The 17973-nt window shown below is 36.0% G+C and overlaps 1 protein-coding gene and 1 long non-coding RNA gene across 5 annotated transcripts; both read left to right on the top strand.

Moving 5' to 3' along the window:
- The first annotated feature begins 6674 nt into the window (after positions 1 to 6674).
- Positions 6675 to 12313, top strand: LOC128209076 (uncharacterized). Of its 4 annotated transcripts, XR_008256935.1 has the most exons (4): positions 6736 to 6777; positions 7200 to 7284; positions 10368 to 10779; positions 11555 to 12313. XR_008256935.1 is itself a non-coding variant. In XM_052912917.1 (3 exons), the coding sequence occupies exons 2-3, from the start codon at positions 10389 to 10391 to the stop codon at positions 11764 to 11766; spliced, it is 603 nt and encodes a 200-aa protein (XP_052768877.1). In that variant the 5' UTR covers positions 6675 to 6777; positions 10368 to 10388; the 3' UTR covers positions 11767 to 12313. The 4 variants fall into 4 exon arrangements, 3 of the variants coding, with proteins under 3 accessions (XP_052768877.1, XP_052768878.1, XP_052768879.1); XM_052912917.1 differs by lacking the exon at positions 7200 to 7284 and having other exon boundaries at positions 6675 to 6777; XM_052912918.1 differs by lacking the exons at positions 6736 to 6777; positions 7200 to 7284 and adding an exon at positions 6782 to 6906.
- A 2944-nt stretch (positions 12314 to 15257) lies between these two features.
- Positions 15258 to 17972, top strand: LOC128207999 (uncharacterized). Its single transcript, XR_008256810.1, has 3 exons — positions 15258 to 15356; positions 17108 to 17492; positions 17867 to 17972. It is a non-coding gene; the product is annotated as an uncharacterized LOC128207999 (long non-coding RNA).
- The last annotated feature ends 1 nt before the right edge of the window (position 17973 follows it).

Below are 17973 nucleotides of genomic sequence, written 5' to 3'. Positions count from 1 at the left end.
AAATTCCAAAAAAATGCATAATTTGAATAATTTGAGCAGCAATAGGGGAAAATGACAGTATTATGGATTTCCTTGTCTTTACTATCTCTCAGATAACATATTTTGTGTTTAATATATAGAAAACAGAGTAATTACACTACTGTTGATAAGTGCAGATTGTCGGAGGTCATGGCGGATAGCAACGGGCAACTGATAAGCCCCGCCTAATGTGGACGCCGATTGGTCAGTCGGGTATAATCCGGCCAGTTTGACTGACAGGCCGCGTCATGTTAATTACTAATAAAATGAAAGTCAAGGTCCCCAATCTTGAAAAAGTCCTTGGAATGCTAAGAACAAAATTATCAGTAGATTTAATAAACATGTAAATTGTTATCACCATCTTTGTATAACGTAAATGTAAAAATTTATATCACATGACGCGTGTCATTCCGACACATTGAAAGAAACGTAACAACACGCTGTCCACCGTGTATGACGCACTTAACTAAATTGTGTATTTGTACTAAATCTTTAAAGCTTTTTTAAGCTCGATTACATTAAGTATCCAGTGTTTTAGTCATGTACTCTCGGCATTATTTAATACTTGGTATGACCACCATTTGCTTGGATGACCGCCCTGCATCGGCTGCGCATGGACAAGACGTAATTTCGACAAGTGGCCTGAGAAACAATCGCATGCCTCTATTATTCCGTATATGAGGAATACAAACGGGAAGCAAAATCTCATTAACGTACCTGTCAGCATTTAAATTACCGTGAATTCTGACGGCAACAGTTTTTGTGTTCATTGACATCCCTCCCCAAATCATTACGGAACCCTCGCCAAATGGTGTTTCCGACTATACAGCTATCTCTGAATCGTTCATTTCTCATTCGGTAATTTCGTACACGACCATCTTTATCGTATAAATTAAAGCGTGATTCATCGGTAAATAATACAGCCGCCCAGTCCGCTCTGGTCATACGTAAGTGACGACGAGCCCAGCGTAAACGGGTTAGTTTGTGCTGATCAGTTAAAATAATCCCATGAAATGGGCGTCTGCAGCGTACACCATTTTCCCTCAACCTTCTACGCACAGTCTGGGCGCTGATAGGGCGACCATGCGTTCCAACTGTTACCCTCGATGTATCAGTAGCTCGACGTCGCCTGTCTTGAAGGTGTGCATTCAGAATATTTCTGTCCTGATTTCTTGTATTAGCTCGTCCTCTTGGCTGGCGTGGCAGGTCTCGGACAAAGCCTGTTGTTCTGTATTTACGAAGCAAACGTATTACTGATGTGCGGTGCACGTTCAGCATTCTTACAACCTGAAAATGAACGAAATTTGCAGGTTTCTGAAAATGGCCTAAGTGATATTTGATTTTTTTTAAAGTCTGATCGAAAACGAAATTATAATGACTGGCAAAAAATAAGTAAACGAACACTTACAACATTGTAACTCGCACCACCTTCAATTGGACCAATCCCTCTTGCTCTTTCTTGGTTTGACAGTTTTGGCATTTCAAAAAATCTTTCTTAATAACTGATGCAAATGTCAATGTCCACGAATTTAACCGTTTATTTTTAGACTACTTAGAAAGTACACGTATAACAAGTTTCACGTTCACCGCGCCTCTAAAACGAGTTCTTAGAAAAATAAAATCGATGCCCGCATGAGCAATTAAGCAGTTATTTATCGTGTGTGTGTTTTTGTTTTTTTTAGGGGGGGGGGGGGGATAAATATAAAATCACATTAAAATATAATAAGAACTGCGTTAATAAAAACGAATTTTAATTTATTATAAATTTGCAAGAATACAGTAAATAATGTGGAGTACTGAGTAGTTGGCTAAATTAGCGACTATGAAAAAATGGGTTTCATTGGATAATTAATAAAATCTGTTATCTTTTAGACTTATTTTATTGTAAATTTTATATCAAACAATGTCCTCTGTATTAATCTATATTTCCTGAAAATATTATTCAGTTCCTTTTGGTAGTTTTAAAGTTAATGCGAAAATGCTACTGGTAGCGTTAGAAAAGTTGTTAAGCGTATATTATTCAGTATCAATGGGGAAAGAGATACATGAGAGAAATATAAATACCAAAAACAGCCATGTTGACTATGCCACACTGTTTCAAATGACCAATCAGTGATATCGATATTTTTCAGTAACAAAAATCCCAACCCCTTGCGCTATCTAGGCTATCGCTCGGTTAAAAAACAACAACACTTTGTCAAAATTAGGCTGAAACCCCACATTTTGGTACAGTCCAGATCTCAGAATCACGATATTATATCCTACAAATTGAAAACCAGCCTTAACGGCGAAGTCATTTGAGAGTTAGCGCCCTTTATTTAAAGAAAATACATATAATTGTTATAGTCCGACAACTAATTTCAGAATCCTTTGTCCAATCATCACCAAATTTGGTCAGAAAAATACCTAAAATCCGTCTTGTTCAATCAATAACCCGAGAAGCCTTTTTCAAATCATCACCAAATTTGGTCAGAATGTGTATGGGCAGAATATCTTGGTCAGGTTCAATTACCAGCCATTTCGCCCATGTCACTCCAGTGTGTTGACACTTGAATTGGCAAAAACTGTCTTAACAGTGATCTTCGCTCTCTAGATTTGACTTAACGTACAACTTCGCATCAAACTTGGTGTCCTAAAACAAGGACGAGCGTACTTGTGACAGTTGTCGCTCTTTTTCTTTTTGTCGAGACATTATAATTAGTAGCAAATCTGTGCACCATTAAATGGATCCGGGTAACTATGGTCAAGGTTTCAAGGTTTATTTTTTAACTCGAGGTTTAATTAAACTAGCATAGGAGTTGTAAATAAAACATATTAATTCACAAGAATAATTAGCATCTAAGACGTCACGGATGTTTTGGGAATATGACTAAAAGGACACAGATGCAGTTCATCAGCATACCAAGTTTGAGATACCTTGTTACAAGCATTCAACAGTTATTAAACGGAATCGGATTTTTAGCTCAAGGTCATCATGACCTAGACTTCTGACCAACAGACGTCAACATATTATTAGGGTTGCTGGCCATGTCTGAGGGACCTCTATTAAGTTCGAGGTCTCTAAGTTTTTTCAATTTATTGATAGAACACTACGTATTTTAACTTACCTTTCACCTACTGACCTCAAAAGCAATATGGTCCATCTGCTGGTCATGACCAACCTGCCTACACAGTTTGAGGTCATTGGCAATGTTTCAGCTATTGATCGGAAACCAATTTTCAGCTTACAGACACAATCATCTTGACTATAGTTCTAATGACCTCAAATCATAATACCAAGTTTGAGGTCCCTGATAAAAGGCGTTCTTCAGATATTGAATGTTAACCGAAATTTAACTGAAGGTCACCACGACTTTGACCTTTGACCCACTGGCCCTTAAATCAATAAAGTTTATATCATGGTCATGACCTTTCTTCCCAGAAAGTATGAGATCTCTGAGCCTAAGTGATCTTCATTTATTGATCGAAAACCGATTTTTAGCTGAGGATTGTCTCCAATGTCACCACGACATTGACCTTTGACTAACTGACCTCAAAATTAAAAGACTATTTTCTGGTTATTATCAACCTGCCTACGCATTGGCATAAAACACCCAAGTGTTTTAGTTGTGAGTTGAGTGTGACACAAGCTTTGGATGAATGAGGAAAATTCTGTACTCTTCCCAGGGGTAGTACGTTAATAAAAAAAGCTGGTATTCATAAAACTTTTTAAGTCATTTCTTAACTTAAGTTAATTTCCTAAAATGTTTATGGTAAAATTAAGAAAGTAATACAAGTTTTATTTTAACATAAAATCGTGTGTATTACATAAATAATGAAAAGTATTTTAGATATAATTAAGTTTCTACATCGTATGACCAGTGAGATACAAAACCTAGGAAAATGACTTAAAGGTGCACTCTTACTCCCAAATAAGATTTACCACAATTGATACTATTGTTTTAATAGTCCACAAAAGATTAATAAACGTCGAAAATACCAACTTTAATTTGAAAGAAATGAGCAGAAAACACGGTAATTCTGCCTTATGAGACTATAGTAGACAACAGTTAATATTTTAGCATTCACCAATCAGTTAATATTTTTGCGCTTTCTGCTATTAAATACACGGTCACAATATTGTTATCAGTAATTAATATTTTCCATAAATACATTATATAGTAAGTAGTTAAAGGTTTATCACTCCAAATTTATGTTTGTTATCATGTGTATGTATTGATTTTGAATAAGAGTGTCACTTTAAGTTAGGAAACTAAAGATTTTTTATAAATACCAGCCCAAGAGCATTGATGAGAAAGGAAATGTATCTATTTAAAACATGTTAATGTTGTTAAATGGTATTTATTTAAAAAAATGAGCATTCATGTTATTTAAAATACATTTCACACGCTTGAATACTTAACCAATGGCAAGAATAAAATTGTTTGAATAAACACTGTACTGGAACGTTTGTGATACAACGTAGGGCTGCCTCGTATAACAGAAGCATCTTAAGTAAATTTTAAATATTTTCATTTTAGGAAAAAGAAAAATGGCATATTTTCAAAATCATTTAAGGGTGTTTTTGAACAATGTTGTCGCCAAGCTGACGACGAATCCCTAAAAATACATTGCAAGTTTTTGGTCGAATGTTAGAGGGTTTGGCGTATTCCATTTCTGCGGAAAAAGTCTAATTATATTTAAATTTGTTTTATTTAGTTGAATATTAAGATGTTGGCTAAAAAAGCTGTGTAGCGGCATATGATTGAAGAAGATGCTGGAACAGGACAATATCCCATTTTATTGCATACTGATAAATGACGAGTTCCTATGACTATTGTAGGCGCGTTTGGTAGTCGGTGTGTACATATATGCATTACTGGTGCAAAAAGCAACATCCCTGCCAACCTCACGTTCAAGACCGGCACCTGTTATTATAAATAACCACAGTTATACATTTGCCGCAGAAGTTTCTTCTATTAAGTCTACTGCCACTTAAAACGTTGCACTTTCCGGCATTATGAACAGCATCAGAAGACAGAAATTATAAATGGCTGCTGAGAGCCTAAAAAATGACGGAGAGATTATCCATCAGTTTTGGGTGTCTGAAGGAGCCCCCGTTGATAGTAGCACACGCAATCATATAATCACAGTGTATGTCCCGTTCTTGTTTGCCCACGCTTTTGCCCAGCGGTGAGTTGCAGGTTCAACTTAGTGTCGAGAAATCATTAAGTGTACCGAACTGTTTTCGTAAAAAGGTGTCACGACAATAGCTATCCTTGACCAAAATAACTACAACATAACTAGCGCGGCCAAATAGTCAACAACACAGCATTTTAATAACAATAGCAAATAGCAGTAAAGCAACAACGACAATATATAGCATTTCGGCATTAACAACAATAGCATAGAATTTCAGCATTAACAACAATAGCATAGAATTTCAGCATTAACAACAATAGCATAGCATTTCAGCATTAACAAAAATAGCATAGAATTTCAGCATTAACAACAATAGCATATAATTTCAGCATTAACAACAATAGCATAGCATTTCAGCATTAACAACAATAGCATAGCATTTCAGCATCAACAACAATAGTATAGCATTTCAGCATTAACCACAATAGCATAGAATTTCAGCAGCAATGACAATAGCATATATAATTTCAGCAGCAACGAGAATAGCATAGCATTTCAGCAGCAACGACAATAGCATAGAATTCCGGCAACAACGACAATAATATAGCATTTCAGCAGCAACGACACCATTATATCATTTCAGCAGCAATGACCGGCAATAACATTAATTCCAGCAGCAACGACAATAGCATAACGATTCAGCAGAAACTATAGAAACATTTAAAAGAGCGCACGACTGGACTTTGAAGGGTCGTTTAAGGCCGGTCTGGTCACCTACCAAATTTGCGAATACTGCATGGCGACCACAAAGAAATTGAGTAGACCCTAATGAATACGTGATGATCGGAAATGGCGATCGAGTTATCACTTCAAAGTAAAGACTAAATTAATATGAATGTGTTGATATAAAGAATTCGTGCAACATTTAACAACATATGTTAAATAGGTGCTGCCGAACGCCAATGTGAGATTCTATAGCTATTTACTAAAAACAAACTTAATTGCCAACATGTAACGGTCATAGCGTAACGTCGTGAAGCGTGTATTGGGGATCTGATTTTAATGAGATTGAACCTACAGCTGCTGATGTAACGGTCCGCTGTATGCGGCGTATGTGCGTTCATAGTCTCCACTTCTATGCACTTACTAGAAAGCATACTTTTCCCTGAAGGGATCTGTTGGTGTTTGTTTCATTACGGCAGAAAGCTATGCTATTTGGTGTTTCACGGTCGCACGTTACACTGATAAAACATACAAGTACGTATTCCTAAGTTGAGGCTTTTGTAATCTGAATGACAAGTGCGCTTTCCTACGAGCCAATGTGTGCCGTCCTTTTGATGGATAACTTTTTCACAACAATAGAAAGTTACCATTTATATATCTATATTTTAAATTTCGGCAAAGCCAGTCACTTGCGTGAAATTATTAGGGAATTTATTTGGTGGTCTGTAACCACAAATCTTGGACATTAGTTATAATAAATCTCATTGGCAACTTTCCGTTTTACTACAAAAGAAAGGAAAAATATTTTTAGTGACAGCACCGAGACGATAACGACAATTGAAGTCGAAAGCACATCGATATCATAGGCGACAACAATGCCATTATTCGACATACCACCGGCTCTTGAAGATACCTGTAGGTAGAATTTGACAATCGCAAATCTACAAAATGTATTATAAAAGACGTCTTTGTTTTATTATAATGTTTGACCAATATGTTTTTTTTATTGAAAGGAATTGATGGAATACGCAATTTAGCTCAAGCGTAAGTTAAGTGTCTTCCGGATAAGCAATTCGGACATTCACATAGTCGAAATACATCGATATACTTAGCTAAAGAACTTCAGCGAACACGTTATATATAACCTTTTTGGACGTGTTAATGTGTTGTAAAGATCAAAAAAATAAATATCAACATTAAAGTTATGGAAGCCAGAACTACGATATACTAAGTCATATTTACATTCACAAGTATTCGTTTGTATAGAATTTATGTAATTTATCATACCTTCTCAAATCAAATATTTCTGCATGAATTAATACCTTTCACCACTGCAGGCCAGCGCAGTGTTTTCATTCGTCTGCCAAGGGCCATGGCAAAAAAACAATGATTTGGTTAGGGTTACATCATTTTCAAAAACAGGTAGGATAGGTAGGCTTTTTCTTTTTCTTTTTTATAAGGCTTTAAATAAAAAACTATTGTCATCATTTGTAATAACTTAAGATTTCATGAGCTTTACACACATCTATTCTCGACAAGCATCACAGTACAACTGACAATGAATTTAGACAATGCAAACCATAAGTAATATCAACCTATAGTCTATTTGACATTACTACATCCTTCCCCTCTAAATGAAGAATTCATCCATGAATCCATCGAGAAGTTTTCCCTGAATTCCCATGAAATAAAACTGTCTTGTTTTGATAACCTTTGATAACATTTGTAAGTTGAATCCTCGGTTTGGCATACATGCGATAACGTCCCGGACGTCCGGGATTATCCCGGAAATCGTATCTCTGTCACAGCATAACGGAGGGTGCATGTTTGTCCCGGAAAGTCTTAAAAAAACGAAAAAAAAATCTGGGAATCGATTATCTTAATTCTACCAATGTAAGTCAGCTATTTTGCCTGTCCGGGACACTGGTCGAAAAACAGAGGACATGTTGACACTAATCCGTTAATTGGTATGTGTGTCATCGAGGTCATCGTCAATCACCCGATAATTGATCTATTGGCCTATTGTTGTGCTTAATGAGTCGGGCAGGGTTCTTGTATACAAATTCATTGTATTCATATGGATTTGTTTGATCTTATGAATGGTAGCTTTTAATTGATGAATTGATATTTTTCACACATTTTACCGACAAACGAGCATGAAAGTAAGTTTAAAGTAAGTGACAAAATGAGTAAAAAAAACAAAATTAATACACGCAAAACATCCCATATTCCATTCAAATTTCAAAGTCGATACATCATTATACTTTAAGCAACTTAAAAACAACTCACGCGTCCATAAGGATTTTTAATGTTTTGAACTTTTTTTCGAACTAATGTTGTGTATATTATTCATATCTTGGATTATCATAACGCATGTTCTCAAAAGCGCGGGAAAACAGGTGCCCGTATAGTTGTTTATTTCCTGTTTTGATGAACCGAAAGTAGACTGCATATCCTCCTGGTTAGCACTTCATTTAAAGCCTGGGAAAATATCTGGTGTTTTTTTTTTTTCAAGAAAATGCAGAAAAAAACAAACCATGTCAAGTAAAAAATACGTCTTGGCAGTCAAAATAGGTACATTTTCCCGACGTTAAAAACGACTAAAATAGCCCCAGATATGCTCAAGAATGCACCACAGAAGTTCCCCATTTAAAAAAAATCCGGGGGAGGGCATGCCCCCCGACACCCCTAGTGTGCGTTGACATTACGACGAGTGTCCCGGAATCGACTTAAGAAATTATCACATGTATAGGTTTGGCAATTATACTCCAATAACAAAACGTCAATTTAATGTGGTTGTTGACTAATTAAAACACTATTAATGTACATGAAAATAAATGTACATGAAAATGATAACCAAATGTCCTAGATTAGTAAAAATAGTTTTCCAACATTCCAACGTTAATTTTAGTAGATATACAAAGAAATGTTGATCCTTTCAAGCAATCATTCACATACCGTAATAAATATATACAGAAGAATATATGGTTATTAATTATAATAGCATATACTAGTATATAAATATTGATATACTGTGAAATCATTTATATTCGTTGGCATGAAATTTCGTGGTTTGCTGAAAAAATACAATTTCGTGGGTACTTGAATTCGTGGTTTTTCATAATTTTTGAAAAAAAAAATCGAATATGCGATTGTTCTAGATCGTCTGCATAATCTCCACGCGCTAGCCCATGATTTCCGTTTTCTAGGTCACACGGTTAATGACACTCGCTAAAGAGGTACAAGATGCCAATTAGTGCATATACCCATGTCAATTATCGATTTAATTGGGAATTAAGGTCATAAAAGAATATGTACCCTGATCATAAATACAGATAGGGGAAGCCATTGAATACCAATTAAGAATTTTGGAAACACCGAAAAGGTGCGTATATTTGAGTAAACATGATCATTTCAATATTTATTCACACGTTTTTGTTTACTAAATATATATTGAATGCGTTGTTTTGTACTTTGTCATGTTGGGTGCTCAGTAACCTTCAATGTAATCGATTAATTATTTCATTGAAGAAAAAAATCGAGTACCGACACTCATCATGCACATCTTGTTAAACTGGAGATTTTCATTAACAGCACACGTTTAATCACGCGCCTCTGTCATTTGGTTCATAAAACACATTTAATTGATTTGGTTTATTACTTGTTAAAGGCAATATAATATATTAACAAAACAATGATAGTAAAATATACAGTGAGACAGGTTTAAACGCTGGATACTGCGACTTCTGTAACATATAAACGTGTATGTACATAACATGGCAGTTGAAAAAGTGAATTAAGGGTCTATATTTCGTGGGATCTTAAATTCGTGGATCACCCTACCCACGAAAACCACGAACATTAATGCCCCACGAACATTAATGATTTCACAGTATACTAATTTTCTATCAATTTATGAAAGAAAATATCAGCTTAGTATGATACTTGACACTTATGGATGGTAAGGGATTATTATGCCCTTTTGATACACAACCATATTGCAAGAATCTTTTAACACACGTAATCCTTGTTTCGCGGTTTGCACTCGGGTTGTGGTTGTTGATGCGGCTGTTGTTGTAGCTGTAGATTTGGTGGTTGCTGTGGTTGTTCCGCTGCTATTGAAGTATCGGCGGTGGTTGACGAATCCTGCACTTCTGGCATGCTCTCGATTGTAATTTTGGAATCCATTAACTAACACAAAGTGTTCTAAGTGAAATATTAGTATGTTGCCCATTAGAACATGCCCTGGATAGAAAATGACTAAACAAGCCATGCCAGAAGGGCATAGGCACTAGAAGGCCTCTTGTTAGTACTATTTTACTGTGATATTTCAAAGGGAGCAATCTTGCCTCTATACATGTATTTAAATCAAACTATACATGTACATGTATTTAAATCATAACTGCATACCGGTAATGTCATTTGACAATCCAGCTACATGCTATTAAATGCAATGCCACACTATTATCTGTTTTCACTAAGATTCATTTTTTTTTCTTTTTTAGGTATAATCACATGATTGCTATATGGAAAGTATAAAAACATGGCTGTTTGGAAAGCAGGAAAGTGCTGTGCAGGAAGCTATGCCATCCTTATCAACAGCACAAGAGAATATGCTGCAGGGGGAAGAGAAAGACGATATGTGCAAAAATCAATCGAAAGGGACACCTACAAACTTAGACAACAGTTTGTCTTCTTCCATAGATAGTCACATTAATCTCACTGGTACCATAGAAACTGTTCCAGAAATACAAGAAAATGTAAATTTAGCAAAAGATGCTGAGAACCACAAAGTTTTTAGGACATCGTTATTAACTATTTGCTTTTTTAGTGTTTACAAACACGCTGCTTATGCTACACGTAAGCTTGGAATTACCCAACGTCACTTGAAGGCTCTGAAAACTCTCTTCATTGGAGGTACGTATAGTAAGATAAATTACAAGTAGCAAAGAAGAAATGCCACATGTACATACATCTGTGCTGGCCAGTTGCTGATCATAGGCTTAGCCCATATTTTATTCAAATGAAACAAAATAAGGTAATGACAAAGCCTTGGTGTTCTTGCAATGTCGTTGGGATGCAGCGTCGTTGCCATGCAGTCATGCAGTATTGTCGCCATGCAGTGTCGTCATCATGCAGTGCTGGCGTCATGCAAAATCTTAAACCTTCAAATCATTATTAAATGGCCATAGCTCAATTATAGCTCGAAATATTTATTGGAAACTTCATGAAAATAGTTCACATGCTACCAGCAAAAAATACTGAATGCTGTTGTATGTGTAACAAGGGAAATTTGCTGGCTTTAATAATTATTTCGACCTTTGATCAAATGAGATGAATGGCCAAGAGTTGCCATAGGCGTTTGATTGCAGTACTTTTTATAAGAGTAAATAGTCAACTGTTATTTTATGGAAAAAATGTTTAAAAAAGCAGAATGGATTTGTATAAAACATAGCCTCTTATAGTTTTATTTGGTAATAGTTTTAAAAAGCCATGCAGTCTAAAGTTACAGTACTAAAGTAATGAAATAGATGTACTTTAAGAAGACATTTGTTTCAAGAGCCCATTATTATTAGTATGTAATATTTCTTTCCACTTTGATAAGGATACCAATGTATCAATGGAACATGTAAAGTCACATTTAAGAATATATATATATGTACATATTAAAGTATATTTAATTTTGTTTCAGTCTGGAGTCATTATATGCTACTGGAGTATTACCTGCCTTCTGTTGTGAAATATGGGCCTGATGGTGAGATACTACCACAAGATGTTGATGCATCGATGAAATACCTTACTGATAAAATAAAAAGTGTTAACATCAATCGAAACAACATAAGGAAATCTGTTGTTGAATCCGAAAAGTCATTGCAGACAGATCATGGACATCAAGAATCATAGCAAAGATGACTTTTAGTGTTTAATTTATGATTTTTACCTTTTTACCGTTTGCAGTTGTTAAAACTATTAACACTTTTGTACATACATGTATAATTTATAATTATACGAAGGAATTCAACTACTGAGGTTGTTTAAATCCTGCTAATTGAGTCGTGATTGACTCTTGGGCGTATTCTTTCTCTATGGACATTTTGCAAATGCACTTCAAAGTTCTTTTTGATCCAAACTACAGGACATAATGCTTTGATAACAACATTTGGTATGACTTTATTCATTGTAGTTTCATCTAAATTTGTTTAAAATAAGCTGTTGCCTTGGGCACATTTTTGCCATATTGACATGTTACAAAGAACTTCAAAACTATAATTGACAGAAAACAAAAGGCATAATGTCCAGATAATAAATGTTGGTATGTAGCATCATTCAGCTGATATCATTTTCCAATTGTGTTTGTATGTCTCCCCTTGGGTCAGAGGTAGCCCAACTGTGGGCCACATTCTCTACATGGACATGTTTCAGTACACAGATTAAATTATGACTTTTTTGACATGATGCATCTTATAGATATCTTTCAAAGCATTCCTTACAGGTATAAAATGACATTTCTTAAACATTGGTTTGATGTGTTAAAATAGTGTGAGCAATATGGACTGATACGAACATGGCTATATGGCACAGGAGTGGATGGTCAAAACTGGCCATGGTGCTCACAAGTTTCCCTATAGACTTATACAGGGAAATCTTTGAAAATCTTCCTGTCTTTAGCCACAAGACCCAGACTCTAATTGTTCTTTTGTGTGTAGCATCATGCATAGTGGTCCTCTACCAAATAAATTCAAAGTATGCTCCTGAGGTCAAACTGCCCCTGTATCGGGGGTTACAAGTTTCTTGTAGACTTAAATGAGAAAATATTATTGTATCAAACCACATTACCTTTGATATTTGTGTGTAGCATCATATGACGACCTTTTTCAAAGTTTGTTTCAATTATGCTCCTGGGATCAAAGCTGGTCCGATCCGTTATGACACACTTTCTAATTTTGGAGCTACATCAATGATATTCGGACCATGCGTACAGTTTTGAAAACAAATATGAATGTTGTTCTTGGATGACCTTCAATGTGACCTTTTGACCTACTTTCTTATTTTTGAAGCCACGACAAGAAAGAAATTGGACCATTTGCACCGTTTTGTAAACAAATATCAAGTTGTCCTCAGATGACCTAGACTGGGTCGTATTGACCTACTGTCTCTTTTTTAAAGCCACATCAATGAAATTTGGACCAAGTGTACAGTTTTGAAAAACAGATATCAATGTTGTTCTTGAAAGAACTTGATTGTGACCTTTCGACTTAATTTCTTATTGTTGAACCTACAGCAATGAAATTTGGACCATGCTTACAGTTTTGAGAAAAAAATCGAGATTAGATAATTTGGTGTGTAGCTTTGTCGAAAGGTCCTCTACCAAGATTTTTCAAATAATGAACCTGGGTTCGAATTGGCCCGGCCCTGAGTTCACCTGTGTTACATAGCGATATGAAGGAGAAAAACACTAATGAAACACTTAAATTTGGTTGATGGCAACAGTGAATCTACAGGAATAATTTTCGCAGACGATGTCACACATATATTTACAAGAATCCGGGTCAACTCGGCCCAATTACCTTTTCGGCCTGGACGAAATCGGCCCAGTTACCATTTCGGACTACAATACAAAAAGTAGGCCGAAATGGACCGAGTTGACCCGACACCTTTTACAAGGGATATAACAAAACACACAAACAATGCTGTCATTGTTAAACCTACATATGTAACTATAAAACTTTCACTGAACTAATATATTTTAATAAATCACTTCATCACTTGGCGAACCTGCCAATGATCGGCGCTGATAAATTTGAGAAAACTAATCATACCCAATCTCCTTAAAATTAATTGACCAGTGAAAATGTTAACCATGACTGACCTACATAAATTGACCCCAAAAGTAAAGTCATTATCTGTCCAACATCAACCGTGCATACTAATGTTGATAGGAAAACGAAAGCGCCCGTTAGTGTTCTTGTAATGGTCGCATTTGCATGGACCTTGATCTTCGACTAATAAACCCCCAAATTAATACACGTCACCGACTGAACATGAACAATGTTCGTACCAAGTTTGAAGATTCTACATCAAGTCATTCTGGGTGCGTAACCGACCATGACCAATGTGCTTGACAACTATACCAATTAAGTTGTTCTAAAGTATTTTATCAGAAACGAAAGTGTGATGCTGACAACGACGCCGTACAAAGTAATCCATTCGCAAGCTACACAAAACCACATACCGTATTCACTGAATAATCGATCTCTTTACTAGGTGAAGCACCGAGAAGAAAACTTAACTTGTTATCATGTAGCTATTGCACCTTAACTTATTCGAAAATAACCAAGTGGCAAAAATACTTTTTGTAGATGTTTTGTTGTCCCTTTAAAAAGTTAACTGACGAATCGCAGTTTTTCAGGGTACCACAAATCCATTTTGTTTAGAAATGCATTGATCAGTGTGCCGCATTAAAAAAAAAACACAACACGTAACAAAATCGGTCAAGTGGTAATGCACCAGTCAATTGTAATTAACCACGGGCCCCCCAGGTCCGGGGAATAGCGGGGACTTTGACTTCGGGTCCAGCCAACCCCGGGTAAAATCCCCGCCCTGCGGGGATGAACTGATGGTAAAACCCCGGCCAAATGCCCCCACACCACAGAGACTCTATATAAGGCCCAATCTCCGCTAAATTTGGCGCAAAGACAAAACCACCGCGGTCACCCGGCACTGCGCGGCCACCTGGAAAGTAAAAACACCGCCCATTTTCCCGGCTATCCCCGGTATACCCCCGGACCTGGGGGGGGGCGTGGTTACAATTGACTGGTGCATAAGACACGGATCTGTTAACACAGGGCCTTATAATTACCACTACAACACGGGAGGTACGATAAACGAGATCCCGTGTGACAGTGCTATTCATTGACAGTATGTGTTGAAGAGCCAGGGTACGTAGCAATTTAGTACAACCGGGTTACATTGGAAAAATATATTTATACTATGCCCACAAACTCAACAAGACTGATACTCTCCGACGCCAATGGATAGAAAATGGTATCGTGGTGTAGTAATGTACACCCAAACAATGAATATCGCGACCTGATTATAGTACTTATGCACCAGTCAATAGTACCCCCCCCCCCCCCCCCCCCCCCCCCAGGTCCGAGGGGTATACCGGTGATCGCCGGGGAAATTGGCCGTATCATCAAGGTGGCCCCACAATGCCGGGTCGGTTTGTCATCGTGCCAAAAACAGCGGGGAATGGGCCTGACCTAGGGTCCCTGGGATGTGGGGACATTTGGCGGGGATTTTGACCGAAAGTCAAAGTCCCCGCTATTTTCCCCGGACCGGAATATCGAGGATGAGTCGTACGTAATTGTCTTTCTTTGGTTTGGATAACAACTGTTTACTTTATTTGGTTTAATGTAACCATGTTCATTTCACCTTCACCTTTCACAAAATAACATGAACCCAAATAGTCGCTAATTTGACAGGTTGATCAGGTATTTACTATCATAACTAATATAGTTCTATATTTGAAGTGTGTACACTACTGTAGAGATCTACAAAACTATGTTTTCGTCTTCAGCCTAGCACCTTACCGTAATTATGTTTACCATAATTTCGTACCCTAGTTATTTCGTACCAATTAGATAATCAATTCGTTCCAGACCTAAAGTCATTCGGAACTTACATTTGATTTTATTAAAACAATTCAGATAAAATACAATTTGTTTACTCTAAACTAGACACCAGATGGTCCCAAAATAGGAAAATACAATATTTCCTCAAGCCAAACAATTGTTTATTGTTAATTTAAGGACGAGCTTTACATTGCAGTTTATATATAAAATACAAACTGAGTTACTCGTTGAAAGACATTATATTTGTCCTATAAATATTTATCTATTAACTTTTAATATAGAATGTGAATGATTTGAAAATAAACGAACTCACAAAGTGCGGTGTTTTTTTTTAATAAGTAAAAAACCCATAAAAAGGCACTTTACAACAGCAATAAAGTATGAGCACCAGTAGTCATTCTAAAATGCCGTCCAGGCTTTTTTTTAAATGATGGTTAGCCTGTTAGTCCAGGCTAACCATCATTAAAAAAAAAGCCTGGACGGCATTTTAGAATGACTGGAGCACCAGGGCAGAAACAAATTATTTTTATATATTCTAGCCTATATGAAAATAGTAGACATCCCTAAAAATTTTCGAATTGAAAAACTGTGCTAAAACTTCGAAATAATTATGTGTCATACTCATAAGCGACAGGATACATCAGAAAGATTCAATTCTTTGTACATGATATAAATTTTATGTAGGTTTTCTTTTTTTCTTGCAATTGTATAATCTGGTGTCTTTAAGTAGCTGTCCAAGTTTGTTGTTGTCAGTTTCAAAGTCTTCAAGTTTAAGATAAATTTTCAGGGACTTGTATTGTAATCCGTATTGGTTGGTCCTTACATATGGCTATTGTACAGTTTTAAAGTATTTTTCTCAGACATTTGTTGCAAAAATAGGAAAAAAATACCTTAATATGATGTTAAGTCACAAAAGAAACCTAAATCTAAAAAGAGGTCTTTCTTATTTTATTTAGAAATGTAAATGAATCTCATGTTTCTTAGTTAGACTTGCCTTTGTCTTCTTATTTTTGGTGTGATTGAAAGGATTCATTAACCTTTAATTTGTAATTATTCCAATATTTGGTTGTGCTTTATCCATTTATTCATATAAAGCTGAACAAGGACCCTCACCATTCATAGTAGTGTAACATACGATGTCAAACAAGGCCAGCAGATCCCTTCCGAGAAAAGCATGCTCGACCCTGAAGGGGTCCACTGGTCTTTATATACAGTAAATTCTCAATCCACACAGAGCCCGGGCTTTGCTAATTTGCATATTACCAACCAAGTAATCATACATACTATGAACGTCCTTCTGTCTGTAATGGAATGTTGTACTATGAACGCACATCCGCAGCCTGCAGCGGACCGTTACATTATTATGTTTTCAGGAGCTTTATAGGGTGTAATTGGGATTCAAGTTCTTACAGCATACAAAGAAACAATGTAGGCATTATTCAGTGCCAGACTATCAATTATAAAATATTGTTTGTTAATGCAGGATGTGGGATGAAAATAGTATGGTGGTAATACATTTTGAGACCCTGGCCATGGACTAGAATAGACATGTTTTAAATTGTCCCTAATACAGTATAAAACTATATGATTTTTATTTGTTTTATTTTCAGTTCCAAACAAAAATGTACAAATTAAAGCACTTTTTGCAAAGAAAAACTGATAGTCTCAAAAAGAGTGAACAGGAGTTGAGCAGTTTCTACACGTCTACACACTATTTACCATTTCGGAGATACCAATGTGAAGAAAAAAGTGACAGAGCAAGTGAACTTATGGACTTCGAAGTTATGAAATCGGCATCTAATGTTGTTGACAAGGTTGATGTTACAATCAAAGATAGACTTGGACTTTCAACAAAAGACTGCCTGGGATGCAAGATTGTCTCATCCATGTCATTGATTGGAATATTCTCTCTTCTGAGTTTCCAAGCGAGAAAATTAAAACATCCTCAGCCAGAAAGGACAACAAGAACAATTAGCACATTGATTTTAGCTTTCTGTAAGTCATACACACACTTTGTTAACAGATATTTAGATCTTTTTATTTTTAATTATTGCATCACTTTTTAATATTTTGGGCATACAAATAATTGTTTTCTTTAATACTGTTTTAAAAAAAATAGGAAAGGTCAGTAGGATTATTTTTTCCACTGTTCTTTCATGTCTTTAGAAACAAATCTATGCCTCTAGATGGTCTTGAAGTATTGTAAAAAGAAAACAAATACCGGTACCCACTGGGCTCATGTTAAAAGAAAGATTGGTAAGGTTTGTGGAAACATACAACTTTTATAATGCAATAGACCTGCCACTGGTAAATCAATTTGTGAAAACTGATGACTTCCCTTGTTATGGAGTTTACATTCTTTCTTTCAGGTTGTGTGTCACTTTTAAGAAGAGTTTGGACTGATCGTAAACCTGATTCGGATAAAAACAGTTGATATGTTATTTACCTGTATAAATAAATATGATGAACTATAAAC

Source organism: Mya arenaria, chromosome 11 (genome assembly GCF_026914265.1).
Source record: "Mya arenaria isolate MELC-2E11 chromosome 11, ASM2691426v1".
Taxonomy (NCBI): domain Eukaryota; kingdom Metazoa; phylum Mollusca; class Bivalvia; order Myida; family Myidae; genus Mya; species Mya arenaria.
This window is presented reverse-complemented; position numbering and strand designations above follow the sequence as displayed.